The sequence below is a fragment of the Hemicordylus capensis genome, chromosome 2 (assembly GCF_027244095.1).
Source record: "Hemicordylus capensis ecotype Gifberg chromosome 2, rHemCap1.1.pri, whole genome shotgun sequence".
Taxonomy (NCBI): Eukaryota; Metazoa; Chordata; class Lepidosauria; order Squamata; family Cordylidae; genus Hemicordylus; species Hemicordylus capensis.
In genome coordinates, this window is record NC_069658.1 from 189710195 (window position 1) to 189727449 (window position 17255).

The 17255-nt window shown below is 45.3% G+C and overlaps 1 protein-coding gene across 1 annotated transcript; it reads left to right on the forward strand.

The window, feature by feature from the left end:
* The first annotated feature begins 319 nt into the window (after positions 1-319).
* On the forward strand, positions 320-3612 carry LOC128343737 (uncharacterized). Its single transcript, XM_053293169.1, has 3 exons — positions 320-545; positions 1389-1590; positions 2772-3612. Exons 1-3 carry the CDS (start codon positions 320-322, stop codon positions 3289-3291), a joined length of 948 nt encoding a protein of 315 aa, XP_053149144.1. The 3' UTR covers positions 3292-3612.
* Positions 3613-17255: the final 13643 nt, after the last annotated feature.

The window sequence follows — 17255 nt, forward strand, 5'->3', positions numbered from 1 at the left end:
ATTTTAGTTTCTGATCAGACTATGGGCGAACCACGCAGGCTTTGTGGCAGTAAATCAAGAGACCTCTTAACAGCCAGAAATATGAAAATGAAAGCATTTCTTCCTTGGATGATGAACTCATCAGAGCATCATCACAATATTAACTGTTACAGAGCTGGGGGCAATATCTATGTTTCAGTAATTCAAAGTTCTTAGAAGCCCACAAACTCCACATTGATCTATGTTTCATATATTAAACACTTTCACTATGAAGCATAATCAATCAACTAATCATTCTAGGTTGAATAGGCATTGCAGGGGGTAGAAAAGAAGCATAATCATGCTGCTCGCTGCCCGACTGGGCAGTGCGGCTGGTTTGCTGCAGCCTGCTGGAAAGAAGCACGAGGCTTTGGGGGCCCTGATTGGCTGGCCGGCCGGCCTGTGTGGGGGTGGAGCTTCAGCTGTTTGGCTTGCTCCGACGCCAGCGGCCTCAGTTTGCTCCGAGAAGGCATTGGAGCAGGTCGTGTGGCCGAAGCTCTTAAGCTTCTGGCCTGTGGCTTCCCCAGGTTTGGTGGTGACGGGGAGAGGGTTTCTACCCCATGAGGTGGCGGCGGCAGATAAGGGGGTGGTTTGCAACCCCCCTAAGGTTTAGTGAAGTCCCGTGGGCCTGAGGGGATGGTGGTCGCGTTCTGGTTGGCCTGTGGAGGCAGCTGAATAGGGGCATTCTTAACCCCCCCGTGTGCATGAGAGGGCCTTCAAGCCAGGATCCCTGGGCAGTTTGGCCTCTCCCCCCCCCGACAGGATGCCCCTATGGTTATGCAGCCTTGGCGCATAGAGGCGCATAGAGCCATCCCGGCCTCTTTGGCTCCAAGTACCCGAGCCGCGTATGGTAGACAGTGCAGGGTGTTTCAGGATTTTAGGCACCAGGTAGGAGTGGGGCAGGAATGGCCCACGCCCGTGGATCATCTGATCCAGTTCCTGGTGCACCTTAGGAGGAAAGGCCTGTCGCCCAGGGCCCTGGCTGGCTATCTGGCTGCTATCGCATTCTGCACTGGGGCACAGGGCCTCAAGGATGCCACTGGAGATTTTGGGGTGAGGAGGATGTTGGATGGCTGGGCTAGGGAGCATTCAGTGCAGCCTGATAGCCTCACGACCATCTGCCTGTCTCCTTACGAGGTCGCTCTTTTCCAGGTGGCCATGCTGGCCATGTTCTCTGGAGCCTTTAGGGCCAGTGAGCTGTTTCCTAGGGGGAAAGGGAGTCCCACAGTCCGGGTAGTGCAGTTGGGGACTTGACGGTGGGGTCCGCTTCAGTGCAACTGTACTTGCACTTTCCCAAGACCGATCAGAGGGGTAGGCGGCAGCTGGTTTCTCTGCACCCTGCTAGCAATGCCTTGCTTTGTCCTGTGCAGGCCCTGAGAGACTTTGCAGCTTTGAGGGGCCCGGCAGAGGGTTGCCTTTTTATCCATGGCGATGGCCGCCCTCTTTCTCAGTATCAGTTCTGGGTGGTGGTGCAACGAGCCTTGACAGCAGCTGGGGTCCCCACCGAGCGGTTGTGGCGCCACTCCTTTCACATTGGAGATGCTTCTGTGGCCTCCAGGCTGGGTTTTTCAGGTGAGGCCGTCCAGCGTATTGGACGTTGGCAGTCTGCCACCTATAAGCGCTATGTGCGCTAAGTGCCTGTGCGGCAGTCAACAGTTGTTTTCTCATTGCAGGCCCACTGAGAGAGGGTGCAGGTCCTCTTCCTGGGCCATTCGATTATGTTCTGGGCCCATAGAGCAGCATGTGGGGCTCATCCTGGAACGCAACTGGGACTCGGGCAATGGGTATCAATCTCCTGTATCAGTTGGCGGGGCATGGTCATTGCCCGGTTTTTGCCACTGCTACAGGAATTCCTGTCAGCTAACCCACCTCCTGATGTCCTTGGTGATTCACATGGGGGGAAATGACTTAGTTACTCAGTCAGGGATGTCCATCCTTCATAAACTCCAGTCGGACCACCTTGCACAGGTCCTCGAATGGTTTCCCAGGATCATAGTTAGCTGTTCCGCTATGCTGTAGCGTAGGGTCTGGAGGGGCGTCAGGGCCCCTTATAAGATCAACTGGGCCCGCAGGAAAGTTAATGCTCAAATGGCAGGGTTTTTTTAGGTCCCACGGGGGTTGGTCGGTAGCACACCCGGACATTGTTTTCTTGGCACCCGACTTGTTTAGAGGGGATGGAGTTCACCTCTTGCCCAAAGGGATGTCTTTGTTCCTTAGGGACCTTAGGCAGGGATTGGCTCAGGTTTTGTATGGTCCTGGGTGGTCGTGGGGTGTTAAGCTAGGCTAACCCCCACTGTGGCAGGTTCAGTGCAGTTGCGAATAATATTTGAGGCCAGTGAGCTGGGGCAAAGGAAATCCAAGATAAAAAGAAAAAGAAAACATCAGTCCAAGTCCATCAATCCAAACCCCAGTGACTGCTGCCCAGTTCTTTTCTATGTTCAAGTATGTGTGGTGTTTGGTTGCAGGAATATGACAAGAAAAAGCACTAGACAAAACCTTTTTTTTTGCCTAGACCTTTAAATGATTCCAAATCCACTATTTTGGGATGTGTTTTCCTGCTCATTCAGTTTGTTTGCCATGTTTTGATCTGTGTTATTACTCTTTCGTTTTATGCTTGCAAAGAACTTTGGATTTTTTTTTGTTAGTCATGCTTTATTGTAGTGAACATTATAGATACAAAGCAAACATATAATGCATTCCCTACATTCTCCCTTTTGTATTTTCCTCTTACACCCACTTCCCTACATTTTCAGCACAGAAATATTATCAGAAAGGAAGAGAAAAGAAAGAAGAAACAACAACAACAACAACAACAACAACACTGTTCCTCATGTCCATGTGGGTGGTTCTGATCTGTCTGCAGATCTCCAAACCCTAGGTGAGGCCATGGGGAAATGCTCAAGCTCATCCCTCGGTGATTCAGCAGCTATGGCAGGGGATGAAGACATGGCAAAATTTTCAGCATCCTTGTCTGCCACATATCCACAAGTTGTGAACAAGGATGAGTGGCAAGAAGAACTTTGCGAGTTTTACAAAAATCAGGAGAGACTCAAATCTGTGCCCCTCTGGAGGAGCCATAGCTACTGCACTTGGGCTTCTAAACCGGATTCATGGCAAAGAAACTGTGCTCCCTCAGAGATGCATTTACACTTGAGAATACTCATCGCCTTGGCAGGCTCCATTGCATCTAGAGAATGCATTTTTAGTAAGTTTTCCAGGTTACTAAGGTTATTAAGAACTACCTGCAGTCAGGAGCTGGGGAGCTTAGGTTGAACCATTTGATAATGCTCTTAGCTGAGTACACACATGCAAATCAAATAAATTATGATGATGTAATTGATGACTTTGCATCCATGATGGCAAGAAAGGAATGCTTTGCTTAGACCATGTTATGTAAACTGTACAGTCCAGTTCACTGGCAAAATAGAACTGATCTCTCTACTTCTGTTCTCCCCCCATTTCTTTCCTAACTTTGTAATATAAGTTCAATAAATGTTTTGCTTGAAAACTGTTAATATCATTTCGCTTTAGTAGTTTGACTGAGGCAAACTCCTTCTGTCTAGCTATCCTTGCCATGGGAGTGAGCAGGGAAAGCCCATTTGTTCCCAGGGCAACTGGGCAAGGAGGAACTGCACGTGCAAGTTCTTACATATGGGGCATCTGTGCAAGAATTCTCAGATATCGTCTCTCAACTTTGCACACACACACACACACACACACACACACACACACACACACACACACACTAGTCCTTTTAGAGGGAACCTGCCCTATGCCCCATAAATCCTCTGGGCAGCTCTGCTCTCATTGGATGATGCCAGAGTGACCAATTTTGACAAGACACCCTGTGGGGAATAGGGACAGTTTGGGCTATAGAAGAGTGATTACTGGGACCACCAATACTTCTTCATCTCACCTTCCAGGTGCCCCCATGGCATGTGTGAAGTTCATCACCCTGACATTAAGGATCTCAAACTCTGGTGCCTGGCTAGTACTGATATAGAGGGTCAAGCATGAGTGGATAGGGCTGGCATATGCAAGACTTAGTTTGATAAGTGATAGTCGGTAATGAATTCGGCATACTTTAGGATGTGTGAGAGTGTGTGTGGCTGATAAGTGGAATTTGGGACTGTGAAACACAGTCAATATGATGAAGCTTTTGTATGAGTTGTACCAAAATGCTGTCCATAATAATATGATGGGGTTTTCATATGAATGGATTGATGTATTGCCCATGTATTGACCTGAAGTGGATTGAGAGTGAGACTTTCATATGTTGTCCAACTTTGGTTTCCTGTTAAAAGAATAACAGGAAACATATATTTGACATACCTATTGTCGGGATTTCCTACCCTCCACCGTGAGACAGGATTGTTTACCTAGTCAAACGCAGGATTCTGGGAGAACCAGGGGGCTCTAGACGCCAGGACAACCCCAGTAATTACCTTGCAGGAGTCAGGAAGGGCTCAGAGAGGCGGGCAACAGCTGCTGGGGGATGGGCGGGGGCGGCCCAAGAGGCAGCCATATGGTGGAGAGGGAATAGCAATGATATCAGCTCCACAGCTGCAAACGGGTGCAGAAAGGCTTATGAAGGGGGTGGAGTTGGAGAACAAGTCCCCTTGGGAGGCCAGGGATTGGCTGGCCAATCCGCTTGCCTGGCCAGGGAAGAAGGAGGAAGTTGGAAGGGGGGGAGGAAGAGTGTCCTAAATGTAGGGCTTTATTTAAGGTAGGGGCTGCCGAAGATGAGAGGAGCAGCAGGGATCGGGTTTGTTGGTCTGGTGGACTCCTGGAATGGAGCTCAGGCGTTTTGCTCCCGCTGAAAGAGGAAGAAATGGACTGAATATACTGTATTTCCCTCCTCCTCTAACTCTGAAGCAATGCCCGTGCCTATAATTTAGTAAGAGAGGGTGGAAAGTTTATCTGGAGAATTTGTCCTCCCTAAATACAGACACCTATATTCAATGTACCAGTCTATTTATTTATTTGACATGTTTATATACCACCCCAAACTCATGGCTCTGCGTGATTTACAATACAGCTGGGGAGGGATTCATCCAGGCTGACATTTAAAAGGTGCAGCTTCCTTAACCACTTCCTAGAGATGCCCCTGATGAATTTCTGCCTGATGCATCTCTGATCAAGGCAAAGTGTTGGAGCCTCGTTTCTAAATCATATACCAGACTGTACAAAGTCTTTACAGCTTATATAGTGTGGATGTTAAGATGGGCACCTTAACTTGCAATTTTCATTCATTTAGGGCATGAGTGGAAATATAAAGCAACTTCTTAACTCTCATCTTAAACTGAAGGTTTTGGGGTTACTGAATATTCTTTTAAGACAGTCACTGTGATTACAGAACGTTTTCAGTTTCACACAGTCTCTATAAACTGAACATCCAGCACAGGCATATTGTCCCACAGGAATTTGACCATCAACAGTATTGACCCTCTGTGTCAATACCTCCTTCAGAGCACTATTTACCAGTAAGTCCTGTAAGTTCCTACTCCGTCTTCTAGAAAAAAAGAGGTCTCTTTGCATATCTAGCAATATCTTACTGCAAATGCAGCATCCTTGGGTTTTTTCCCTGCCCTTGATTAGAACTCTGAGCCACAGCAAGGCCAAAATTGCCATAACTCAACGTATCTGGGATATGATGAAGCAGGGGGATGTTGCCCAAATAGGCCCTGGGCTATTCTTAGGAGATCAAATCAGCAGTCATTCCCCCGCTGAATATTTACATAGGATCTCTAACGGGGATCATCGTAGGGCTCTTTCAGCGGCTAGACTTAACGCCCTTCATACGGCGGTATTGGAAGGACATTTTGGGAAGGTGCCCTATGATCAAAGATTATGCCCCTGCCAGAACGGTGAAGTGGAGACTATGGAACATCTGATGCTGAAGTGCAGATTTTATACTGAATTAAGGGGAAAGCTTCTCTCCCCACTACCAACTCATTACAATTCTAATTGCCCTTCTGATGGGGACAAGGTCCTTTTCCTGCTTACTGCTAAGTCAGAGTATGCTTACAGGAGGGTAGCAAAATTTCTCTTCATAGCAAGCAAGATTTGGTTCAGAGTGATTGAGGCATGAGATGCTGGGTTGTGCACTTCAGATTAACCGGTTTTATTTGAATGAAATTAGCCATGTATTCGGTATTTGAAGGTATTTATGTATTTTATGTATTTACTGCTGTTGTTTCTTTTTCTTTTTGTATTTATGCTGGCCTTGGGCTGAAATAAACAAATACATACATACTGCAAATGCCCTTGCCTACAAATCACTTTCTCAATAGCAGATGAGTATGTATCATGAGTTAAAGAGGGATTACCATCCAACTAGAGTCATTCCTACTACTGTGAGAAGTCCGTAGTACCTTTCTATCCATAGCCATAACTATTTTATTTTATTTTATTTTATTTATTTGTCAGATTTGTACACTGCCCCAAACTTTAGTCCCTGGCCTGCTTTGACGAACTTTGATGAAGGCCTGCTTAATGAGGCACACAGGATACAACTTTCTTACTAGTTGTTGCAATATATTCACTTGTTTTTGGAACAGACTCAAAGTACTACAGTTCCTTCTTAATCTTAACGTTTGGGAATATGGGAGACTCCTCCCCCCCCCCCCCCAGTTTATGGATGAAAACTGTCAAAATATAAATTCAAGTTGATATCTGTAGGCTTCCTATAGACATCTGTGGACAACACATTCCTCTATGATTGACTACTTCCACATCTAAAAAATGTATACTATCTTTACTGTATGATAAATGGAATTTAATCAAAGGGTATATGGTATTCAAGAAAGATTCAAACTGCAATAGGTTGCTTTCTGATCCACTCCATATCAGGAATATATCCAGAAAACATTTGAAAGCTAGAATAAAACCAGTATATGAATTATTTTTAAGAATGTACATTGTTCGAACCAATCCATATACAGATTGGCCAGCTCTGGGGCAAATTTGCAGCCCATGGTACCCCTGAGATTTGCCAATAGTATTTTTCTTGGAATTGAAAAACATTCTTTTAAAGCGCCAGTTCAGCTAATGCCACCAAAAGGAGGTAAGGTAAAGGTAAAGTGTGTCTTCGAGTCGATGCCGACTCCTGGTACCCACAGAGCCCTGTGGTTGTCTTTGGTAGAATACAGGAGGGATTTACCATTGCCTCCTCCCACGCAGTGTGAGATGATGCCTTTCAGCACCTTCCTATATCGCTGCCACCCAATATAGTGCCAGCGGGGATTCAAACCGACAACCTTCTACTTGTTAGTCAAGCATTTCCTCACTGCACTACTTAAGGTGACAGGTGGTTCCAAAAGAGATCTCGAGATCAAAGTCTTCCTAATAATGAAAAGTGCCTCTTCCTGTGGTATATTTGTATATAATGAAACCACATCTATTATAACTAGGAGAAATGGAGCCTCAGGTATTATTAAGCCCTCCACAAATAAAATAAAATCCGGTGTGTCCTTCAGGTAAGTGGGCTTTTTAATTTTTTATTTTTACTGTCAATAACGTACTGGCTCAGATAAAATTCAAAAATTCATGAAATATTGCCTGATCATTTTGTGGATTGAGTAATAGGTAGACTGAGTCATGCCCTACCATCCAACCCACTTTAGTGCCCATGGAATCTATGCATGGGGAACAATGGGGTGATTCAAGTTCAATGGGATGATTCGAGTGAATTTTTTGCGCATTTTTTGCGATGCAATTTGTCGAATCAGCAAGAATTGATTCATTCTTTTGCTATTCAATTCAAGGTCAAATTGAATAGTAAAAAACAATTGGTACACACCCCTAGTAGCAAGGGAAATTCAGAAGTAGGCAAGGTGCTGATAGCTATACTTCAGCTCCCTCTGGTGGATCAAAGAGCTATATATCTGTGCAATGGTATCAGCATTGTGCTGAAGAGTCTTATTCCTTTCCCTGTGACCTATCAAGTGTATTTTAAATAGAGATGTTGCAACATCTTCCGGAAAGCTGTGATCCCTCAAACCGGCTGTTTTATTTGTTAAAGCCAGGAACAGTTTTGCCCAAGATCCTGTTGTTATTGTAGAATATGTTTCTTTATTGCCTTTTGTTACTGTAGGTGCTTACATTACTAGGAAAGGGTAGCTAGGAACAGGACTTTGGTTCAACTTATTTCACTAGATAACAGCCAGTGACTCTAACTTCTCCTTCCTGTCGCCTCACTGATGTTGCCTTGTAGCAGGTGCTGTAACAGGATCCAGGTCTGAATGTGATGGAGTAAGCCTTGGACTGTAGGCTTGATTGATTTTGTATCCTTGCCTCCTTGGTTTTTTCAGTTGGCCTGATGTGTTCTTCATACCCTGATGTTTATCTTCTTGGGTATGCCATTCATCTTCTTGTCCAGTCAAGGTGTCCCTCAAAGCTTCCCTCTTTCTGAGCCTCATTGCCACAAGATGTTCCCTGTTGTTTTAGCAATTCTCTCTCTGGTTGATCCTTGAATTACAGAAGCATAGAATCTTAGACTTGGAAGGGACATTGGCAGTCTTCTAGTCCAACCTCCTGTTCCGTGCATGAAACAGCTCCAGCATTTCTGAAAGACGGCTGTCCAGCCTCTGCTTGAAAACCTCCAGCAAAGGAGAGAGGCAGTATCCTGGCTACAGAAGGCAATAGGAACTCCGACTAAGGAAGTTTCCCTTTGAGAATTTGCCTCAAAGTTTTGGTCTTAGACCCCACTTTCCCTCAACTTCTTTCTAGTGATTCTAGTTCTTTGTCTTCAGCTCTCCCTTGGCTCAAAGTTTTCTGGCTTTTCTCCAGCCATTCCAAACATCTTTTTTCCTCTTCTGTACCCTCCAGGTATTACACGCCAGCCTCTTTCCTCTATGCCTAGGCATAACAGCCTAAGCAGAAGGGCTGTTACAAAATGGTGGGCTGGAGGAAATGTGATCCAGTTTAATCCCTAAAAGGCACACACAGATAAACATAAGAGGAGGCATGGTGGTTGGGTATGGGCCCTTCTTCAGAGCTTCCTCGTATCTAGGAAGGCAGACAAAGTTGGAGAGATGAAGAGTTGCACAAGTGGAAGTTGACAAGTGGAGGAACAGGCCTGAGTGTTTTTTTTAACCACAGTTGGCTATTTGGCTTGAGAAAAGTTTGGACTCTGTATTGGGCAATATTAAGAGGCACTATAGGGCGGGTTCAGAATGCTGGTTGCACTTTGGCTGAAGCTGAGCTTGTGTGACCCCCTTCAGCTCTGGAAGTGCAAACACGCCCCCCCCCCCCCACCCATTCCCATGTGAGTGCCTGCTTCCATTCTCTGTTAGGATATGCTGAGATTGGATTATGTTTGAATCCACCAATCCTTGCAAAATCTAATCAACCTGCTTCAGAAAACCCTAGCTCTGAAACAAAGCTCACTTGAACCTGACATGATTGCCACCTACCATGGGCGGAACTGATTGGGCAAGGGGAGACAGCTGTCTGGGGGCCCCACTGCCTCGAGGGGCCCTCCAGAGACATATCACACGACCCCCCCCCATTGCCAACAGGCCCCAAGGAAGGAAGGAAGAAGGCAGGCAGAGTGGCCAGCGCTGACTGCCCTTACCCACCACAGTAATGGAGGTAGAATGTGAATTCCTTTTCATGGTTACCCCACCCCCACCCTATATAGGGATCTGCTTGCTTGCTGTAGGGCTTTGATATGGGCGAGTGGAGGGAGAGACTGAGAAGTCTTTGAATCTTTAGTTTGAAATAGATTGGAAAATTTGCTGGCTTAAAAAAAAAAACCTATCTAAAAAGTCCTATAAGTGGCTTGTTTCATGGCAGAAAATTACAAAAACTTCTGGAACAAACTTCTATTCTATTCTATTCTATTCTATTCTATTCTATTCTATTCTATTCTATTCTATTCTATTCTAGATTCATTCATAAATGCACTTATGTTCAAGTTGTTTTGCAACCCAGAAGGTCTGAGTGAGAACAGTGAAGCATGTGTTGTGCGTTTTATTTTATTTTATTTTATTTTTCTTTAGAAATGCCAAGCTGGTTGGACATGTCCAAAAACCTCACTCACACTATTTACACTGTATGTCATCAGTCAGTATGATTCTGTAATGATATGAAATGTTAAAGAGGCCCTGCACATGCTGATTTGCCCCCCAGGCCCGTACCCCACTAGGAACAACCTTGCTTCTGAGCACCTGCAGAGAGTGGTTTTTATCTCAGTACAGTGAGAGACCACAACCAGCCCTACTTCCACATTGGGAAGCAGGGAGAATGACTTTTAGGACAGACTAGGGCGTAACTTCAGGAGCTCCTTGAGCCCCGGCATGTCTCATCTATCTTAAAATTTTACTGAGAGGCAGATTCCTCATTCTTCCCCATCCTTTTTTTCTCCTGAGGAATGGTGCTAATTCTTGCTTTTTTCTCTATTTCTCCCCACCTATCTTCTTTGCTTCAGTGGGACTTACTGGTCTCCTATAGGGAGCAAAATATTCTGGGAGCACAAATTAGTTTGGTTTCGTTTACATCCCTGAGCATGTGCAATCCTATATGCACTTACCAGGGAAGGATCTCAGACAGTTGAATGCAATGGAGTTTATTTTTAAGTAGACGTGCTTTCCTTGCTAGTAAGTCCTTTAGGTTTCAATGAAATGTACTTCCAGCTAAATGTGGTTAGATTTGCTGCCCAAGGCTGCAATTCTCCACACACTTACCTGAGGCTTTTACACACAGCAGGCTTTACTGCAAGTTTACTGGGAGGCTTTACTGCGAAACTGCGGTTGTCCCAAAGAACCAACGCAAAATAGTGGGTTTTTTTTACACTGGATATAAATCAGGTTACACTCTAATGAGCCGTGAAAAACCTGAATTGCATGTGGACTGCTCCCCAATAACTCGCTGGGATGTCAGGGTCAATCTGGCCAACATGTGAATGCAGCACCTCCATTCCAGAGGAGATGTGTGTTAAAGGGCTTTAAAAGCCCCATGTGAAAAACTCCTGGAATCAAACTTTACTGAATTTGTTCAGAATTCTGAGAAAACATACATAGGCTCACACTCCATGGTTGAAAGTCTCCTTTGCTAATCTGCAGCAAGGGGCCCATTTTAATAATTAGTGTTTCTAGTGTGTTTGAGGCATTAAAAGTAGCACAAATATATAGTATTCAATGTATGTCACTATATATTGTGAAGTGTGCGTGTGTGTATTCAGTGAAATGTATTTCCAGGCAGCATACTTATTTTGAAATATCAGACTTAAATCCTTGGGGGCCTGGGGTGTGCGGAGGCCCTGGACTTTGAGGGGGGGCATTTCAAAATCTCATCTCTGGGCCCAATCCAACCTTGCTACGCCCCTGCCACCTACTCCAGCTTTCTCGCCTTGTTGGAGAGGTTGGACGAAACCAGTAATCGGTTTAGTCCTACATGAATACGCAACCATGTATTCATAGGTTCTCCCATTGATTACTCAGCTCTTGATGCTGAAGGATGATTCACACAGTCAAACTCTCATCTTACTCTCACCCTGTTATCTCATTAGCCAAAATTTGTTGGTGCATTCTCATTGCAGCAACACAAAACCTGGCTACATTATATGTCACCTCAAATCCTGGATCAGATAGAAAATGAGCCCTTTCGCACAATCCAATTTGTGGGGAGGAAGCCCGAAAGTGCTTACCTCCCCGCACACGAGCAGGCTGCCTTCCTTGGGTGGGCAGATCGCCTGCTCAGACGGGCACTGGCTCCTGCCAGTAGCTCTGAGGGTTGGGGTGCAGGGATGCACGCTGTCCTACCCCCCCGGAACGTAAATAATGCGAGTGTGTGGTGCATTATGGGACTCCCCCTCCCCTCCCTGAGTCTGCCAGCTACAGCTGCAAGCAGCCGCAACTGACACACAGTTCCTCAAACGAGGTTACGAGAGCGCTTGCTCTCCTAACTCCGTTTTGAGGAGAGGCTTCATGGGTGGGTTTGCTGCGGTGTTGCTGCCAGGATCAGGCCTGATCCTGGTGGTTCATGTATGTGTGCAAAACTGGACTGGGCTCCCTTAGCCCAGTTTTGCATGCATGTGTGAATAGTCTCGATATGTAATATACTGTCCATCCTCATCACCTGACCTGTTATTTAATAAGGGAAAGATTAAAACATACTCTTAAACCCTGATAAAAACTATTAGGGATGTGCACGGAACTGGTCAGGCTGGTTTGGTTCAAATCCAAACTGGATTGGAAAAGACCTGGCCTAGTGCTGTTTGAACCGGACCTGGTCCTGTGTGACCACTGGATTGGTTTGAACTGGTTCACGGACTGGTTCGGGGGTCTACTCGTAAAGGGGAGTCTGGTGAAGATTCCCTTCCATGAAAAAAGGGGCAGGAAGGCTTCCTAGAGTTAGAGGGCGTGGAAGGGGAGTCAGGGCTACTTACTTTAATCGTCATTGGGGGCTCTCCCCCCAACCTCTTCTGGCCTCCTCCAGGGTAGCCTGGGTTGGCTGTGGCCTAGTTCTGGCCTTTGCACATGTGTGGAGGCCCGGACTGGAGAAGACCTGGACTGGGCCGCAGCTGGGCCAGGCTACTCTGGAGGAGGCCGGCGGTGGGGAGAGCCACTGCTGCCCCCACTGATGATTAAAGGAAGTAGCCCTGACTCCCTTCCTGTACCCTCTAGCTCTAGGAAGCCCCCAGTCCCTTTACTCATAAATGGGAATCCTCACTGGATTCCCCTTTATGAGTAGACTCCCGAACTGGTCAGAGCTGGTCCAGTTCAAACTGTAGCTGGTCCAGTTGGAACTTGGACTGGCATCCCCTTTTGGGGGACCAGTCTGGTTTGAACCTGGACCACTTGAACTATCCCTGGTGGGTCGAACTGTCCCATTTGAGTCAAACTGGTGTTTGAACCGGACCAGTTTGCACACCCCTAAAAACTACAACGTAGTAACATATGACCAATATTCTCTCTGGCACTAGTTGCACAAGGACAGAAATGCTCTTGATATGGGATCTTCTTCTATCTGCCCTCTTTTACAGTAGAAGGTAGCACATGAAAACACACCCAAGCATAAACTCTACTATATTTTGGAATTACCAGTGATGCACAAAAATCAGGATTATTGGTATACACACTGCAACTAAGCTCAGTTCTTGTTCTACGTTCAGAATTTGTTGCCTCAAACCCTTTTAGCCTGTTCATAACCCATATCTCGTAATACATCCAATAAAAATCCATAAAGGGCCAGCTTCTTCTTTATAGATTGTTTCCATACTGACTGAAATCTGTCCTTTAATATTAATAATAATATTGTCAATCCCTCTAATTAAAAAAGAGTTTCAGCCAATAATTTAAAAATGTGATCGATATTAGGATTGTGCGTTTTGTATTTTTTCTGTTTTGATTTGTACCAAATTCAAATCAACCTCATTTTGTATTTTGTCCGAAATTAAGCCTTCTGAATCACCCCAGTTTTGTTTTGTATTCAAATTAATCCAAATCTGAATCTGAATTAATTCAGATTAAAAATGGGTCGTGTGGTCAAAAGAGTGGGTGGGGGTTATAGTACCCAATGAGTGGAAGCTACCACAAAAATTTCAAAGGAATTGGGCAAACTGCTGGTTTTTGGTTAATTTTTGAAGTTTGGCGTCTTTCAGATTTTCCCCATAGGATATGATGTTGGTTTCAGGAAAAGTATAGCTTCACGCAGGGTGGGGGGAAAGGGTGGCTCAGAGTGAGAGTGGAGAGTGGTTGGTGGTAGTGCCCAGTTGGTGCAAGGAAACTACCACAATTTTTTCAGAGGAATTTGGCAAAGGGCTGATTTTTAAAGAATTAATGAACTTACGTGTCTTTCAGATTTTCCTTGTAGGGTATAATGGAGGTTTCTGCAGCCCCATAACTCCACTTGAGGGGGCACTGGGGTGGCTCAGAGCAAGTGGCAGTGTAGTGCAAATAGGATGCCAACCACCCACATGGGTTGCCAACTCATGACGTACAGGGTTTTGTTCCAGAGGTGTTCTGAGAGTAGATTCTCTGGTAGCATATGAGAGAGGATTCATGGTTTTTCATTAAAAATCTCATTTGCTACCAGAGAATCTAAACTCAACACCTCAGAAACAACAAAGCCTAGTACCCCAAAGAGATAGAAATCCAGGGGGTTGGTTGGCACCCTCTGTGCACTACACCACCACTCACTTCGGGCCATCCCAGTGCCCCCCAGGTGGAGTTATGGGGCTGCTGAAACCTCCATTATTCCCTATGGGGAAAAATCTTAAAGATGTGTAAACCTCAAAAATTTTTAAGAAATCAGCCCTTTGCCCTATTTGTAATCTGGGTGCACCACCCTTGGGGCACTGCCACCCAACCCACTGTTTTGCCCCTGAAGCTCCACATAAACAACTTGAAAGAGTGAAGAGAATGACCAATGAGCCAGCGTGGTGTAGTGGTTAGAGTGCTGGACTAGGACCAGGGAGACCCGAGTTCAAATCCCCATTCAGCCATGATACTACCTGGGTGACTCTGGGCCATTCACTTCTCTCAGCCTAACCTACTACTAAGGGTTGTTGTGAGGAGAAAACTAAGTATGTAGTACACTGCTCTGGGCTCCTTGGAGGAAGAGCGGGATATAAAATGTAAAAAAATAAATAAAACTGCCTTGGTACTATGGAACAGCTTCAAATGTTTCTTTAATTGTACTGGAGTGAGCCGTAGCCCAAACAAATCAGCCTACTGTTCCGAATTGTTGAGATTTATCATCACTGCATTTAAGAAAGTGCAAAACCATGGATCATGGTTACAAGAAAGAGAGAAGCAACTAAGATTCCTGGGGATGTCAATAGATTGACAGGTTTGTTCCCCACCCCCTCCTTTTGTCTCCTGTAGTCCCATGTGGATGACCTGTCCCTGCAATGGCAAGTTGTCAACCCCTGGCTTAGACATCATGTCCCACCAAATTACATTGTGGACTAAATTACATTAGACTGCTCAACTTGGGCATCAAAACTTAGACATCACTATAACTCATAAAAATCAGAAGAAAAACAAAATAGCTCTTCAAAAGAGCCCTGAACAAGTCAAGAGATTCTTTCTAAACCTTTGGAAAGAAACACCTGTGTAATTTCAGAACTTTCCTAACCAGCTTCTCGAAAAGCTTCTCCACACAATTTATACCATGGCTTTTAGCAAGAGCTTTAACTAAACTATTCATGCTCAACAGTTTTTGCATATCTTATCTTCTGCTAATCACTCAGTGCCTCAGCTGGAGTGGAGAGAGTCAGAGAAGTCAATTTGAATTGCAATGCTTTTCCGAAGAACAAAGCATTATGCCCAAAACATTTCAATTTGGAAATAAGAATCTCTGTTTTTTAATTCTTGATTTTGTTTTGGTTACAAAACCTCCGAAATTGCCATTTTTGGGCACAAAACGTTCTGTACCCTAATCAAAATGCACAAGCCTAATCAATATTCACATTTCCACCCTTATAACTCCCAATTCTAGGTGTAGGGCAATGTTAGAAACACTCCTGGGAGCCTTCTTTTTCTGAAGTACTAAGGCCAGAATAGGGCTTTCTTAGTAGTGGTACCACACTATGGAATTGCTTTCTAAGGATTGTGCCCCACTCCCTCTCTGTTGTCCTCTAGGTGGCAGTACTGTTCCATCCACCTTTGGAGATTGTAAGATGGTGGCTTAGGTTTGGATTTGTGCTTATTTGCTTAATTCTTTCAGCTTTGTTGAACTGCGGCTGATTTTTTATCTTGTTGTTTTGATTAGACATTGCATTATATTTATATCCTACCCTTCCTCCAATGCGCTCTGAGTAGCATACAGGGTTCTCCACATTTTATATCTTCACAATCAGGTTCCAAGAGTGGCAGGGCTTGAGCACAGAGGCAGGAGCCTGACTGGGTGGTTCAGAAGTAGAACAGAGCAGCATCTCTATATACAGTCTCACAATCAGAAAATGATACCAGGCTTGAGTTGGTCATAACCTTTCAGTCTGGGGTTTCCTAGAGTGGTTCTGAATTGGGAATGACATGCAGAAAAGGAGTTTCCTGGGCTCAGGAATTCAGTGGCCCCCAAAGATGGGAAGAAGGTAGATGGCAACATTATGGAAGGGTCAGGGATTGCTATTGGGATGAGTGATCATTCTGTAGTAGGAACCACAACAACGAAAGGGGTATCAGGATACAATCCAGCTAGTGCTCAGGGGTTGTTCTGATTGCATTTGGGGTGTGGCTGGTTGATCTATTGGAATCTCACTATTGTCTCTGGATCAGTGTTCCCTCTAAGGGGTGCGCATGTGCGTGCGCTCATATATATATTTTATATGTACTCAATTGATTTTGGAACCCACTCAGGTTTAAACAGAAAGGTCCCACTCTGAATATACATGTGCACACACTGCCTTGATACTGCCACCCAGAAGAAAACTCATTCCGCACACAGTCGAAAAAAAATTAGAGAGAACACTGCTCTAGATCCTTATATATTTCATATGGAGATTTTGTCTTCTTTGGAATGCAGGAGTGCTGGATGCGGCCTCTGCTGTCCCAGGCCCTCTGCACAGTTCTCTAGTTACATGAAACAGGGCACCCTGGTGGTTACAAGGAATCTTCCCTTTTGTGGTCTCAGAGTACTGCAACACCATGCTGACCACACAAATGGCCACCGCCATGTATATGTAGAGGCCACGTGAGTGTTGTAGCCAGGGCAGCCACTGTGCAGGATGCTGGGTGAGTCGCTGCTGCTCCCGGCAGCTCTCAGGTGCCAGCGGTATCACCAGCAATGACTTTAAAAGGTTCCTCTCGCCCCTCCCCCCACAGTGCCGACCTCACCGTGTACATGGTGTACATGGTGTACATGGTTATGTTTATCCTCACAACAACCCTGTGAGGTGTTAGGCTGAGAGATACATGACTGGCCCAGAGTCACCCAGTGAGTTTCATGGTTGAATGAGGATTCGAACTTGGGTCTCCCTGGTCCTAGTCCAAGACTCTAACAACTACACTATGCTGGCTCATTCCATTCAGTGATTCTACCAGTTTTCTCACCATTTGTAAGCTTGCACATGGAAGGTTTTTGTACTTGTCTTACTGTTGGAAGACAAGGAGAGTTTCTCTGGATTTTCATCCAAGCCCAGGGGGGTGGGTTAAACTCTGTTAATATTTGGGTGTAGTGGCAGTGAATAACCTACTAGAAAGACAGGAAGGTATTGGGAGAAGCTTTTGTTCAGAAAGCATGGAGGGGATGATTCAGCATTTTTCTTCTCTTCACATGGGCTTGCTTTA